At 57.7% G+C, this 15670-nt stretch overlaps 1 protein-coding gene and 1 pseudogene across 2 annotated transcripts; one reads left to right on the top strand and one right to left on the bottom strand.

The window, feature by feature from the left end:
* Window positions 1–63: 63 nt before the first annotated feature.
* Window positions 64–8289, bottom strand: LOC101133898 (protein FAM246A). Of its 2 annotated transcripts, none has more exons than XR_008675111.1 (2): window positions 1012–8289; window positions 64–656 (listed from the first exon to the last, which is right to left on the bottom strand). XR_008675111.1 is itself a non-coding variant. In XM_055374918.1 (2 exons), exon 1 carries the CDS (start codon window positions 2288–2290, stop codon window positions 1091–1093), a length of 1200 nt encoding a protein of 399 aa, XP_055230893.1. In that variant the 5' UTR covers window positions 2291–8289; the 3' UTR covers window positions 64–656; window positions 1061–1090. The 2 variants fall into 2 exon arrangements, 1 of the variants encoding a protein (XP_055230893.1); XM_055374918.1 differs by having other exon boundaries at window positions 1061–8289.
* A 4950-nt stretch (window positions 8290–13239) lies between these two features.
* Window positions 13240–15417, top strand: LOC129529658 (putative POM121-like protein 1; annotated as a pseudogene).
* The last annotated feature ends 253 nt before the right edge of the window (window positions 15418–15670 follow it).

Raw genomic sequence — 15670 nt, 5'->3', positions numbered from 1 at the left:
GTGTCTGAATCCCCTGGTCAGATGGAAGGAGAACATCTAGCAGTCAGAAATTCCACCATTAGGCCAAGATTACATTATTTTATTTTAAAACTAAGCTGGGTGGCCAACCCAGGGACACCGTGCTCTGCTAAATGATGACTCCAGCTACATTTCCCGAGGCCAAGAGATGAGAAGCTGCTGGCTCCAGGCTCCGCTGCAGGCTGCCCTGGCTGAGCGGGTGCTGGGCACCGCGGAGGGCTGCCTGGTGCTCTGAAGCCATGCCCCAGTGCCTCCCTGGGAGTTCTGCTGTGGAGTCGGCGTGGAGGGTGACTCTGGAGAGATGTTTGTGTCCAGGTGGCTGCCTGTGGTCTGGCTAAGTAAAGGGGTGAGTATTCTTGGTGTCACCGTCCAAAGCAAAGTTGGGTCCACGGGACACAGACTAGGTGAGGCTCTGTGTCCAGGTGATGCTGTCCAGTGAGAAGGGGTTGCTGTCAGAGTGAGGCTGACCGGAGGCCGCTGTCCAGTTGGTGCCGTGTGGAATGTGATTACATACTGGTTGACACCGTCCTGAGGGCCATCACCAGCTGCGTGTCTCAACCGCCCTGTGTCCCTGGGTTCTGTGCCCTTGTGTGTGGTTTGACACTATTCCAGTGCGTGGAGACCCTGCCTCCTGAGACCTTGAAAGAAAAAGAACCTGCAGTCACCCCAAGGAAGAGGAGTCTCGGCTGTTCCCCTGGAGGCTGACCCAGCCCTGGCCCAAAGGCTGACCCAGACCCAAGGCCCAAAGGCCCACCCAGACCCAAGGCCCAAAGGCCCAGCTCTAAGGTCCAAAGGGGCTCCACCCTGTTCTCTAGCCGGACTCAGTCTCTGGCAAGGATCCCGGCTGCCAGCCGCACTCCCCAGACGCACGTGGCCCACCCTCCGCCCGTCCCGCGCCCACCCCCTCCTTCCAGTACCGGAGCCCTAACTGGCGGCACCCGGTCACCCTTCTGACTCAGAGCCACGCTCCACGAGGGGGACCGATCTGCTCACTTGCCCCGGCCTGGGGGTACCAGAGTAGCCAGCGCGACGCCTTCCGCACCTCGCCTAGGCTGCCCTTGTGCGGCCGCCCTCAGTCCCCGCCACCTTGTGGGGCCCCAGGCGGCACTGGCATCTTCTTGTGGTTCTTCCTGGCCGGGGCTCGGTGCGCTCCGCATTCTGCTGGGCCGTCCGGGGCGTCGTCTGCGGGCCTGGAGGCGGCGACCAGGGCGCTCACGGTGCCGAGCGTCCGCAGCAGGGTCGGGCCGCGGGGCGCGGCGCGAGGCTCGCGGCGGGCAGGCGGGGACGGCGGCGGCGGCAGCAGCGCGCGCAGGGCGTCCAGCTCCGCTCGAAGCTCCGCGCGCAGCGCCTCAATCCCGGCGCCCAGCTCCTCGCGCACTGCCGCCAGGCCCTCCTGCAGCCTCCGCTCGCTCACCTCCAGGACCCCCGCCGGGTAGGTGGCCCCGCCGCGGGGCTCCCCGCATACCGAGCACACGGAGCCGCGGCTGTGCGCGCCGGTCCTCTCGCCCGCGCCCGCCGCCCCGGCCCCTGCACGCTCCACCAGCTTCAGCAGCCGCGGCACCTCGGACCGCGAAGCCGCTTCGGCCCGGAGCTGGCCGCACAGGCGAGCCAGCCGGCCCGGGGCTCGGGCGTCTTCCTGGCCCGGCCCATTGGATTGCGGCCCCGGGTACCGCCGGCGGCCCGTGCCGCGCCGCAGCACCTCGCTGGCTCTGTACGCACTACGCGCCTGGGCCCACGGGCGGCCGGGCTCCGCCATCGCCCTGCTGCCTCCACCGCCGCCAGCGCCCGGGATGGCTGGGAGCCCCAGGCTGCAGCCTAGCGACCGCTGGGGCCCAGGCGACGCACCGTGGAGGGGGCCCGCGGGACGCCTGTGGGAACGACCAAAGCCCTGGCGGTTCCGGTCTGGGGCGCAGGGAACCCCGGCAGGGCCGGGTCCCGGGCAGCCCGGTTCCCCGGGGACCCTGTGGGAACAACGACGTTGTGGGCAGGTCCTCACAAAGGGCATGGCCCAGTTTCTGGGCATAGGTGACATGGAGCATCGCCAGCCAAAGACCAGGCACCACCCGCTAGACACGAGACAGGAACTGAGCTCACATTTTACACTGGAAGCTACTGTCTCCATCATAGTCAAGGGAAGGCCAGGAGTGGTCATGGACCCCACAGCCCTTTTCAATGAATGGCTCAGGGCGACATTCTTCCATGTAGTCCAGGCCATTATCTCCTCACCCTGTCCCCTAGTCCACACAGCTGGAGGAATCCATCCAGGTGGCATCTCCAGCCCCAAGCTGCTGGTCCTTCCATGCGAGCTCTTCAGGGTCTCCCTTACTCTCCAAGGCGGCCCGCCTAGGGCCTCTGGAAATCCCTGGCCATCTCAAGCTGGGTTTTTTGTTTTGTTTTGTTTTTATAAACAGGATCTTGCTGTGTTGCCCAGGCTGGAGTGCAGTGGTGCAATCATAGCTCACTGCAGCCTCCACCTCCTGGGCTCAAGCGATCCTCCCACCTCAGTCTGCTGAGTAGATGGGACTACAAGTGTGCACCACCATGCCCCGCTAATTTTTTTTTATTTATTTTTATTTTTATTTTTGTAGAGATAGGGTCTCACTGTGTTTCTCAGGTTGGTCTTGAACTCCTGGCCTCAAGTGATCCTCCTGTCTTGGCCTCCCAAAGTGCTGGGATTACAGGGATGAGCCGCCATGTCCAAGCCTGTCTGTGTCTTTAACCTCCTCTAATCCAAACAGTCTTCTTCATCCTTCTGGGTCTTTGCACAGTTCCTCTCCCCCCCACCCCCGCCGTTTTCCTGGTGGCTCTCACTTTTCCCACTTAGGTAGGGAAACGTTCCATGACCACCCCATCCCACACTGGGGACCTCGAGCCCCTCCTCCACAGCACCCTTCACAGTTATATTTAAACGACTCTGTTTTCCATCCACCCACTGTGGGGTCTCTGAGCCCAGGGCTGGGTCATTTCTCCTGGGCCGAGTGTGGCACTAAGCATGCTGAGTGCTAGCCTGCACAGAGGCCAGGCCCGGGTGGGCCCCAGGACACAGCTGTCAGTGGCTGTCTTGCCATGGAGTGAGTGGATGAATCAGCAGGGCTGGGATCCTCTCCCATTTTACAGTAGGAGGCTGGGGAGAGGAGCTGGCCCGCCCGTCCACCTCTGCAGCCTGGCATCTGAGGCCCTCATGGCATCCCTGCTGGTCTGCCTTCCCCTGCAGCCCTTCCACCCTCTGTGGAGCCCTCACTACTGCACCCTACTCCTTCTCACCCCAGTGCCTCTGCATAAGCAGTGCTGCCTGTGGCCGCCACAGGGCCCTAGGTATGGGCAGAGTAGTATCCCCCACACAGCATGCTGTTCTCCCTGTACCCCCAGGGGCTAGTTAGCACTCTGGGTGCCCTGGACCCTGGGGCCTCCCTCAGCAAATTGTGGAGGGTGGCCTGGCATGAATCCAGGCAGGTCTGGGAAGGGACATGGCAAGACAGCCCCTGGAAGCTGTGTCCCCGGGTCCACTGGGGTCTGGCCCCTGCAGGTCAGTGCATGTGTGCATGTGTGGGGGGGGGATTGAGGGGACCGCTAATACTGTCCTCAAGCAGCTGCTGAGGAGAAGACTGGGTCCCTCTAGTCATGTTCATCCACTCCATCACTCCCTGCAGCTCGTCTCTCTGGAAGGTGCAGGAGGAGGTGAGAATTGGGCACTCTGTCAACCCCTCAGACTCCCCCATTCCTGCTGAGTCACCCGTCCTCTGGGACCTCCAGCAGCTGGCTCTGCTGATCCCTAGAGCCTCATTAGCCATTCTCTCCCTCCCCCCAGTCATTAAAACACTGCCAACAAGAGCGCCCTGGGTTCTTTTCCCCAGCCCTGCTGGAGACGGGCTGTGTGACCCAGGGGCTGTGCCCTCTCTGAGGCAAGTCTTCACCTGTGAAATGAAGAGATCTCTGAGGTCCCCAGGAGGAGTGACAGGGAGGCCTGGATGGTGAAGAAGGTGCAAGAGAGACTCCAGATTTGCAGAAAGAGCTGTTAGTTTTGTGATCTCTGCCTGGAGGTTTATGGACAGGCTGGAAGAGAACCTGAGCCATTGCAATGAGTCCAGATTAGGGCTTGTTCCTGCAGGGGCTACAGATGTGGGGGCTGGCACTTGTGGCAGAGGGTCCCAAAGTCATGGGCATAGAGAAGACAGGTTGGCAGGAGCAAGGGCAGAATGGGAGCGGGGTCCTGGGGACCCTATTGGGCCCTGAGGAGGACTGCAGAGGTGTCGGTGAGGGGTGGACAGGCAGGCGTGTCAGCACAACCTTGAGCCCCTGAGCTCAAGTGCAGGGATGGCCGTGAAGCAGGTGGTGGGGACCCTGGCTTGAGCTTCATCGGTAGCGGGGCTGGGGTGGACACCGGGGACTGGCGGAGAGGAGATGGGGTGGGGGGCCGGCCAAAGCAGTATGTCCCTCAGGGAGCGTGGCAGAGCGGGGCACGCACACAGGTCTGCTCTCCAGTTCCTCCGGGAAGTTCCTCAAATTCAGCCAGCCCCAGCTGCCCCTGGCACAGAGGAGCTGACTGAGGCTCCAGTGCAGGGCCTGCTCCTTCCCCTCCTGTTCCCCTCAGTGTGCCCTGGGCCGGGGGCCAGGCACGGTGGGGGTGGGGAGGCTGGCTGTGCCTGTGGGAAGCCACCGGCTCCCGCGGCTGTCCCTGGGCCCAGGCTGTAGCTCTGTGCATGCAGATGTGCAGGCTGGGTGGGCAACTGGCCACCTTGCCCCTCAGCAATGCATTCACAGTGGGGGGTCAGAGGAAACCCCAGGGCTCCTCTGCTTAGCTTGGCCAGGGGTCCCGATGGGGCAGTCTCTCCGTGTGACTTAATTGTCATCCCTTTTGTGCTCTATGGCTATTAAATAAAACTTGGCAGCCACCTTGGCTGGAGGTTTTATGTCCCAGAGCCCAAGGGCAGTTGGGAGCCAGGGGAGCGCTCAGACGGCAGGGCCAGGCGAGCTCTGTGTGTGGGAGGGGGCTATGGGGGCCTCTGAGAGCTGCTGCAGGGACCCGGCAGGGCGGGGGTGGAGGCAGAGAGTGTGACTGTAGCTTTACGGTCATCAGAGTGGATGTAGAGATGCAGGCAGAGTCCTCGAAGCTGGCTCAGGGGTCTGTGTGGGGAGGGGGCACACCCAGCAGGGGCCTGAGGGTAAGCAAGGGAGGCAGCAGGGTCTTGGAGCTGCCTCCCAAAGGTGGTGGGGAGCCCCAGGAAGAGCAAGGAACAGGAGCAGCCGGCAGGTGCGGCTGATCCACCCTGAGGTCCCGGACACGCTGGTCGGGACAGGAAGGCTCATCTTGGAGCTGGTCCTGGAGGGGCCATGTGGGTCACGGCCCCTGGCCCTCTGCTCAGACCACAGAGCACAGGACACTTGTCCAACCTTTGCTGCGACTGTGCTGCTTGCTCTGGGAGCAGCTGCTGCTGGGCCTTTGGAGGAGGAGGAAGGTTGACCTGGCTGGGGCCCAGCCCCTGTGCCCAGCCTCTTAGAAGGGGAGGTGATGGTCCTTTTAGGCCCCAGGAGTGCAGGCTGCATAGTGGGGCCTCTGTACACATAAGCTGGCAGGTCTGGCTTGGGCTTTGCTCAGGACACTGGGTACTGGGTTCTGGGTTCAGAGGCTTCATGAAAACACCTAGCCTCAGTTTCCTCATCTGTCAGGACCAGCGGCTGGCTGGGAGGGTGTGTGTTACCATGGCAGCGGCCAGCTTAGTCTACTCTAGGAGACCTTGCCTCCCAGACCCCTGAGCTGACCTCTTCTTTGAGAGCTCAGAGAGGAGAATGACTTGTTCCAGGTCTTACTGCAGGGTCTGGGGCTTCCTGTGGGGACTCAGGTACACCTTGTCCCTGAATACCCCTGCCTTGCCCACTAGGCCCTGGAACTGTGCCCCGGCCTCCTGTGGCACTGGCTAGCCAGATCTCTGGGAACCATCCCAGGGCAGGTGGCTCTGCAGGAGGCCAAATGATTACCCAGCAATGGCCTTGCCTGATGTGGGTAACGAGCTCATTACCTGGTGATCACCTTGTTTGTCTGTTCCTGGCATCAACAGCCTCAGCTCTCCCTGCAAGGAATGTCTAGCCTGGGGTGGGTCTGACCAGTCTGTGCCACAGGCACCAGCATCCCAGTCTGCACTGCATGGGGTGTTGGGCCTGCCAGCATCTACCTATATGTGCCCTGAGGGCCCAGACTCAGCCCCCAGTGGGAAGACTCCAGGCTCCTGATGGACCCCTCCCAGTTGCACAACCTGAGCAGGTAAGCCCTGACCCACTCTGGGCCTCACTCTCACCAAGCTGGTGACAAAGATTCTCTGCTTGGTCAAACTTTATTTAGGCTCCTGAGCCTTCCCCTAGGCACATCTGAGCACTTCCTTATAAACTCTGGTTTTAGCAAGAATTCTGCAAAGTCAGTTTAGCAAGAAGCCCCCCATCCTTGACATCTGATCGGGTTCCCCCTCTGTCCCCCAGGTGCGGTCTGGCCATCCTGGCTGGCCTTCAGCAAGAATCCTGTTAGGGGAGTTAAGCCAGAATCCCTGGCTGCTGATGCTTCCTCTTAGTCACTTTCCATGCGCTGCCCCCTACCCTGCTCCTTGACTGTCCGATCCCACTTGCCCTTGCTGTCTTCGAGGCTGAGCCCAGTCTCTTACCCACTGCAGAATCTCATCGCCATGGTCCCTTATACCTAGTGACACGGTCCTGGATAGTCTTCCCTACAGAGCTTTAGCAAGTGTCATTTTTCTTTCTTTTCTTTTCTTTTCTTTTTGAGACGGAGTCTCACTCTGTCACCCAGGCTGGAGTGCAGTGGCGCCATCTCGGCTCACTGCAACCTCCGACTCCCTGGTTCAAGCGATTCTCCCGTCTCAGCCTCCCGAGTAGCTGGGATTATAGGCACCCACGACCATGCCCAGCTAGTGTCACTTTTCACTGAATTATTTTTTTAACAGTGGGGACTAAAGAGGGTCCGCAAGCAGGGCTGCTGCTGGGCACCACGGAGGGCCGCCTGGCGGGACACGCCCCAACATACAGGGGTCCTTGGGGGCTCCCCTTCCCCTGCCAGCTGGGCTGGGGTCTCTGTGTCAGGAGTGTCCTCACCACCACCTGGGGATGGACCTCCACTGTCATCCTAGGGAAGGGGCCAGGGAGGGGAGTCTACATGCTGAGCTGCCCGAGGCCTCTGCTATCCCAATGCAGCCCCCAGTATTTAGACCTGCCCCCAGTGACCTGCTCCCTCTTGCCCATCATTCCAGGAACTTCCTGCTCCACGCCTGCGCACATCCTGTCCCGAGGCCAGCTCCCCCTGCTCAGCCTCAGGATGCAGCCACCCACCCTCCCAGGAGCGCCTTCCCTGCCCCTGTGGCTTCCTGCTGGCACTCTCTGCACTGGGTTCTTCCTCCTGGTGTGTGGGGCCCTAATCTCTGTCTCCTGTCGGGTTTGACTTCTACCAGAGCAGGGACCTCCCTGAGTCCTCATGGCCCAGAAAAGTGCCCAGCATGCAGTAGGTGCATCATAAATACCTGTCTACTATCATGTGGTGAACTGAGTGAAGACATCTCATTAAAGATGACATTAAAGAATAGGGCATAGGGCTTGGCATTCAGTAGGCGCACAGTACATGACGGCTTTGTTATTTCCAGTCTGGGGTTGTGTTCATGCCTCAGTTTCCCACCTGGCCTGATAGGAGGGACTCAGCTGCTGGGCTGGCTGTGTCTCTGTGCCCCTTGCCCGGAAATGCCTGACGAGGGGCAGGGTCCTCATCCCAGCCACATCCCAGGGGTTCCCAGCCCTCTGACCTTGAGGAGCTGTGGGAGGCGAAGGCTGCAGCCACCCTGTAGCACTGCAAACACAGGCTGGGGCGGGAACGGGGGTACAGAGGGTGTGCACAAGGGGCAGGGGGAGGGAGAGGGTGTGCACAAGGGGCAGGAGGAGGGAGAGGGTGTGCACAAGGGGCAGGGGGAGGGAGAGGGTGTGCACAAGGGGCAGGGGGCAGGGAGAGGGTGCGCACAAGGGGCAGGGGGAGGGAGAGGGTGCGCACAAGGGGCAGGGGGCAGGGAGAGGGTGTGCACAAGGGGCAGGGGGAGGGAGAGGGTGTGCACAAGGGGCAGGGGGAGGGAGAGGGTGTGCACATGGGACCGGGGGAGGGAGAGGGTGTGCACAAGGGACCGGGGGAGGGAGAGGGTGTGCACAAGGGGCAGGGGGCAGGGAGAGGGTGTGCACAAGGGGCAGGGGGAGGGAGAGGGTGTGCACAAGGGACCGGGGGAGGGAGAGGGTGTGCACAGGGGGCAGGGAGAGGGTGTGCACAAGGGGCAGGGGGAGGGAGAGGGTGTGCACATGGGACCGGGGGAGGGAGAGGGTGTGCACAAGGGGCAGGGGGCAGGGAGAGGGTGTGCACAAGGGGCAGGGGGAGGGAGAGGGTGTGCACAGGGGGCAGGGAGAGGGTGTGCACAAGGGGCAGGGGGAGGGAGAGGGTGTGCACATGGGACCGGGGGAGGGAGAGGGTGTGCACAAGGGGCAGGGGGCAGGGAGAGGGTGTGCACAAGGGGCAGGGGGAGGGAGAGGGTGTGCACAAGGGGCAGGGGGAGGGAGAGGGTGTGCACATGGGACCAGGGGAGGGAGAGGGTGTGCACAAGGGACCGGGGGAGGGAGAGGGTGTGCACAAGGGACCGGGGGAGGGAGAGGGTGTGCACAAGGGGCAGGGGGAGGGAGAGGGTGTGCACAAGGGACCGGGGGAGGGAGAGGGTGTGCACAAGGGGCAGGGGGAGGGAGAGGGTGTGCACATGGGACCGGGGGAGGGAGAGGGTGTGCACAAGGGACCGGGGGAGGGAGAGGGTGTGCACAAGGGGCAAGGGGCAGGGAGAGGGTGTGCACAAGGGGCAGGGGGCAGGGAGAGGGTGTGCACAAGGGGCAGGGGGAGGGAGAGGGTGTGCACAAGGGGCAGGGGGCAGGGAGAGGGTGTGCACAAGGGGCAGGGGGAGGGAGAGGGTGTGCACAGGGGGCAGGGAGAGGGTGTGCACAAGGGGCAGGGGGAGGGAGAGGGTGTGCACAAGGGGCAGGGGGCAGGGGGAGGGAGAGGGTGTGCACATGGGACCGGGGGGAGGGAGAGGGTGTGCACAAGGGACCGGGGGAGGGAGAGGGTGTGCACAAGGGGCAGGGGGCAGGGAGAGGGTGTGCACAAGGGGCAGGGGGCAGGGAGAGGGTGTGCACAAGGGGCAGGGGGAGGGAGAGGGTGTGCACATGGGACCAGGGGAGGGAGAGGGTGTGCACAAGGGGCAGGGGGAGGGAGAGGGTGTGCACAAGGGACCGGGGGAGGGAGAGGGTGTGCACAAGGGACCGGGGGAGGGAGAGGGTGTGCACAAGGGGCAGGGGGCAGGGAGAGGGTGTGCACAAGGGGCAGGGGGCAGGGAGAGGGTGTGCACAAGGGGCAGGGGGAGGGAGAGGGTGTGCACAAGGGGCAGGGGGCAGGGAGAGGGTGTGCACAAGGGGCAGGGGGCAGGGAGAGGGTGTGCACAAGGGGCAGGGGGAGGGAGAGGGTGTGCACAAGGGGCAGGGGGCAGGGAGAGGGTGTGCACATGGGACCGGGGGAGGGAGAGGGTGTGCACATGGGACGGGGGAGAGAGAGGGTGTGCACATAAGGTGGGGGGAGGGAGAGGGTGTGCACATGAGGTGGGGGAGGGAGAGGGTGTGCACATGAGGTGGGGGAGGGAGGGTGTGCACATGAGGTGGGGGAGGGAGAGGGTGTGCACATGAGGTGGGGGAGGGAGGGTGTGCACATGAGGTGAGGCAGGGAGAGGGTGTGCACATGAGGTGGGGGAGGGAGGGTGTGCACATGAGGTGGGGGAGGGAGAGGGTGTGCACATGAGGTGGGGGAGGGAGGGTGTGCACATGAGGTGAGGCAGGGAGAGGGTGTGCACATGAGGTGGGGGAGGGAGAGGGTGTGCACATGAGGTGGGAAGGGAGAGGGTGTGCACATGAGGTGGGGGAGGGAGAGGGTGTGCACATGAGGTGGGGGAGGGAGAGGGTGTGCACATGAGGTGGGGGAGGGAGAGGGTGTGCACATGAGGTGGGGGAGGGAGAGGGTGTGCAGAAGTGGTGAGGAGGAAGGAGAGGGTCTGCACATGAGGTGGGAAGGGGTGTGCACAAGAGGCGGGGGGGAGGGAGAGGGTGTGCACAGAGCCAGGCTGTGGCTGCACCTCGACCCTTACCACTCCCGCCCACCCCATGGAACCCCCTCTGAGCCCTTACGCCTCAGCAGGTGGGGGTGAGGAGCTTAAGTATAGGTCTCTACCCAAGATTTGCACCAAGTCATGTCAGTCACTGGTGTACATCCTTGTAACTGACACACACATCAAGGTCTTTCCTCTACATCTTCCTGTCTCAAGATGAGAACGCTTGATGGTGGTTAATTATTCTCTTATGTTACGTGTTTACTGGACAGTGTGATAACACATGAAATAGCACGTAACATCTACGTCAGCCAAAAGCATAAGGACTGCCTGTCTACCCAACCAGCATATTTATCCCCGTATCAGCGCAATGCTTCACTCCCTTCTCTCCAGATGGGCCTGATTTGTATGTTTCTCTTGCTTTTTATAGATGTTTTTCTAAGTATGTGGTATCTTGAAACAGCATAATTTGGCTTTGATTGTCTTTAAGTGTTATAGATAAAAATGGTATACTGTATTTTTAAAAAACTCTTCTAGATTAATATACTTAAGTAAAAAATGGTATTCTGTGTACTGGCTGGGCTCGGTGGCTCACGCCTATAATCCCAACACTTTGGGAGGCTGAAGTGGGCAGATTACTTGCGGCCAGGAGTTGGAGACTAGCCTGGCCAACATGGTGAAACCCTGTGTCTACTAAAAATACAAAAATTAGCCAGATGTGGTGGTGCACACCTGTAATCCCAGCTACACAGGAGGCAGGGACAGGAGAATCACTTGAACCTGGGAGGCGGAGGTTGCAGTGAGCCAAGATCGAGCCACTGCACTCCAGCCTGGGCGACAGAGTGAGACTCTGTCTCAAAAAAAAAAAAAAAAAGTGTTCTGTGTATGGCTTGCACACACACACACAGACAGACACACACACCCCTTGCTGAATTTTTTTTTTTTTTTGAGACAGAGTCTCGCTCTGTCGCCCAGGCTGGAGTGCAGTGGCTCGATCTCGGCTCACTGCAAGCTCTGTCTCCTGGGTTGACACCATTCTCCTGCCTCAGCCTCCTGAGTAGCTGGGACTACAGGCACCCGCCACCACGCCTGGCTCATTTTTTTGTTTTTTTTTTTTTAGTAGAGATGGGATTTCACCATGTTAGCCAGGATGGTCTCGATCTCCTGACCTTGTGACCTGCCTGCCTCAGCCTCCCAAAGTGCTGGGATTACAGGCTTGAGCCACCGCGCCCGGCCTCTTGCTGAATTTTTTACTGGATTTGCATTAAATCTGTAGAACAATTTGGGGAGAATCGACAACTTTATAATACTGAATCTTCCAATCCACAAAGAGTAGATTATATATTATCTCTCTTATTTAGATTTTTTAAATGTCTTTCAATCAAGTTTTATAATTTTTCAATACAGGTCTTGCACAGTTTTTGTTAGATTCTTCAGTTACCTTAGTTCCTGTTGTTATTGCAAATGGTAAATGTAACGGCCTGGGACTGGCCATTTAAACCCAACATTACTTCTAAGCTTCATCCATTCTGTTGTGCAACTGTAGTTGATTCAGTCTCACCACTGTATAAGAAGACTCCCAACTAATGGCCGGGAGCGGTGGCTCACGCCTGTAATCCCAGCACTTTGGGAGGCCGAGGCCAGCGGATCACCTGAGGTCCGGAGTTCGAGACCAGCCTGACAAACACGGAGAAACCCCATCTCTACTAAAAATACAAAATTAGCCGGGTGTGGTGGCGCATGCCTGTAATCCCTGCTGCTCAGGAAGCTGAGGCAGGAGAATGGCTTGAACCCCGGAGGCAGAGGTTGCTATAAACTGAGATTGTGCCATTGCACTCCAGCCTGGGCAACAAGAGCGAAACTCCATCTTAAAAAAAAAAAAAAAAAAAGAAAGAAAAGAAAAGAAGATTCCAACTAATTTATTCATTCTCCTGTTAATGGACATTTGAATCAGTCTGGATTTTCTTTTTTTCTATTACTGTGTTTCTATGGACATTTTTGCACCTGCCTCTTGGGGCTTGTATGCAAGAGTCCCTCAAAAGAATATTTTGAGGCCAGGCACGGTGGCTCACACCTATAATCCCAGCACTTTGGGAGGCCGACGCGGGCAGATCACGAGGTCAGGAGTTCGAGACTAGCCTGACCAACATGGTGAAACCCCGTCTCTACTAAAAATACAAAAATTAGCTGGGCATGGTGGTGGGCACCTGTAATCCCAGCTACTCAGGAGACTGAGGAAGGAGAATCACTTGAACCTGGAAGGTGGAGCTTGCATTGAGTGGAGATCTTGCCACTGCACTCCAGCCTGGGCAACAAGAGCAAAACACTTTCTCAAAAAAAAAAAAAAAAAAAAAAAAAAGGAAATACCCAAAGTGTGTTTTTCTGGCTAAGAACCAGTAATTCCTTTTCTTGATTTCTGTGTTGTTTTTGAGACCCTATTTTATCTAGTTCTCCTCTGATCTTTATTACTTTTTTCATGGGCTAATTTTGGTTTTGCTTTGTTCTTGCTTTTCTAGTTCTTTAAGGTGCATCATCAGTTTATTAATTTTTCATCTTTCTACTTTTTGGATGTAGGTATTTATTGCTACAAACTTCCCTCACAGCACTGATTTTGCTGAATCCAAAGGCTTTTGGTATATGGTGTTTCCATTTTCATTTGTTTGAAAACATTTTCGGATTTTCATTTTAATTTCTTCATTGAATCAGTGCTCATTCAGGAGGGTGGGGTTTAATTTTCATGTATGCATATAGGTTCTGTAGTTTGCCTTGATATCCATTTCTAGTTTTATTCCTCTGCTGTCTGATCATTGGAATGATTATGATTATGATTTCCTAAAATGTGTAGGGACAGCTTTTGTGGACTAACAAAGGATCTGTTTTGAAGAACGTTTCATGTGCTGATGAAAAAAGTATATTAATTTATCTAAACATAGCACATAGAGAAACTCAAATAATATATATTTTGCAAAATAACCATAGTCTTCAAAACAAACAAAAAAAACAAAAAAGAGACCGAGTAGCTACGTTTGACAGTTTTGCAAAAGACAGGACACTTGAGTCCTCCTGTCTCCTTCTGCATTCCAACTATCTCAAAATCTTGTTAGGTTGAAATACACAAACAATACCCAGCCTCCCTCAAATAGGTCTGTGTAAAGGAAGGAGTTTGGGTTTGGTTTCTCTTGGTCAATTGCATGGAGATGAAAGCACTGGGTCCTATGGAAAGTATGTCCCTCCCAGCCTGCCCTGGCCATCACCCCAGCTGCCACTCCAGCAGGATCTGGGCGTCCCAGGCACTTCTGTTCTGAGCAACCCTCCCCAACAGAGTTCCCAGGAGAAGAGCAGGAGAACGCTCAGATGCGAATCCCAAAGCTGTCACCTCCTGAGCCAGCTGCTGGGCCGGGAATCCTGCTCCCCTGCCGAGACCTCTTTGCTGGGCCAGAACCAGGTCTTGGAGAGAGTCCGGATAGCTCTTGGGGCTCTGGGCCAGGGAGAGAAGGGGACATTACAATGCATGGACCATACAGTCCTCCAGCCCAGCAGCCTCAACCCTCAGCAGGAATCTTCAGCGATCCACAGGTGGATCTGCAGCCATTGTGCACGCCTGTTCTTCCCGCGCGCCTCTCCCTCCAGTACCTCTTGTGTGCACTGCCCACTCCCCACCAAGGCATTGCCAGCAGGTGCCTTGTGTGCATACCTGGCCGTGCTAATCCCTTAAGGTCACCCTTCCCGCGCAGATCCGTGACTCGCACCATCTTTGCACGCACACCCACTCGCTCAGGTTGGAAAGATGCATTGCCCGTCAACAGGGGAAACTGCTCGTATAGCCTTTGGCCAAGTTGGCAGCTAAGGCGGATGCTTAGAGCCCAGCTCTCAAGAGTTGAAGCATCTGACGGTTTCCCACTGCTCCCAGGAGTGGTTACCTGGGCACTCTGTGTCTGTCACCCCCTGTCCCGGCCCCAGGGGCCAAGGGCCTGCCAGTAGGGCTCAGTTGCCTGGAGCCTGCTCATCCCATCCCCCAGTTCACTTTGTTTGTGGAATCTCCCTGTTGCCACTGCCCCTGGATGGAATGGCAGGGCCATCCTACAAGTACCCAGACACTTGGCATCAGTGGTGTGTCAAAACAACTCCAAGGGTTTTCCGTGATCCTACAAGCCCTGTGTTCCCTGCTGGCAATCCTGCCTTCAATTTGAATGCACAGCTACCACAGCAAGCCGGTGCTGTGTGCTGCCAATTCCAGGATGTCTTGCAGCTCAGCCAGTGCACTGAGCACAAGGACTCTCTGTGGGGCCCAAGAGCAGGGAGTCACCCCTTTGGGGCCCACAACATCCAGTTGTGCCCCAGACTCCTGTCCAGAGAAGATCGTGTTGAGGGCCCTCCTGGAGAGGGGGGCAGGGATGCCTGAGCAGGACAAGGACCCCAGAGTCCAAGAGAATCCTGATGATCAGAGAAGGGTTCCTGAGGGCACCGGGGATGCACAGTCTGCATTTAGGCCCCCGTGGGACAATGGAGGCCTCTCTCCCTTCGTGCCCAGGCCTGGGCCTCTGCAGAGAGACCTCCATGCCCAGAGGTCAGAAGTCGGATATAACCAGAGATCCCAGACCCCTTGATGAGCTCATGCACCAAACAAAATGCCATCGTGAGCTCCTACAGTTCCATAGGAGGCTTCCTGTCACCAAAGAGGAGGGGGCCAGCCTCATCCCACTGTCAGCTGCCCCTCAGGATCTCAAAGACAGTGAGTGAGGACCGGCCTCAGGCTGTCTCTTGGGGTCTCACCCAGTGTGAAAAGGCAGCAGATGCAGCACCAGGGCAGACACTTGCCCCCGGGAATGGCTCCCCCACATCCCAGGCCTCTAGGCCCCATAGACGCAAGTTTCCTCTGCTGCCACTCAGGCAAGGGGAGCCTCTGATGCTGCCACCTCCCTTACAGCTGGGGTCCGGGGTCACTGCTGAAGACCTGGACCTGGAGAAGAAGATGGCACTCCGGTGCAAAAGCGCACTGTGGGGTGAGGCCAAGGCCATCTGGGACTGCAGACCCTCACGGCCTTCCCACACTTTGTCCTCACTTGCAACAGGGACTTCTTGTCTGCCTGTTGTATGTAAAGCACCCAGCATGGATGCACAGCAGGAGAGACACAAGTCCGAAGACTATGTGGCTGTCTTTCTGGGCTCTGTCATCCATCCCATTGATCTATGTGTCTAGTTTTATGCTAGGACCATGCTGCTTTGGTTACCATGCACTTGTCAAAAATTTTGTCATTCTAATTTGCAGTGAAATGGGATGCTTCTAGTTTTGTTGTTTTTGCGAGGATGACTTTGGCTCTTTGAGCTCTTTTTTGGTTTCATATGAGTTTTACGATTTTCCAGTTCTGTGAGAGATGACACTGGTATTTTGGTAGGGGTTGTATTGAATCTCTAGACTGCTCTGGGCAGTGTGGTCATTTTAATGCTATGAATTCCTTCCATGAGCATGAAATGACTGTCCATTTCTT

Source organism: Gorilla gorilla, chromosome 23 (genome assembly GCF_029281585.2).
Source record: "Gorilla gorilla gorilla isolate KB3781 chromosome 23, NHGRI_mGorGor1-v2.1_pri, whole genome shotgun sequence".
Taxonomy (NCBI): domain Eukaryota; kingdom Metazoa; phylum Chordata; class Mammalia; order Primates; family Hominidae; genus Gorilla; species Gorilla gorilla.
The sequence above is the reverse complement of the archived record's forward strand: the minus strand, read 5'-3'. Positions and strand labels throughout refer to the sequence as shown.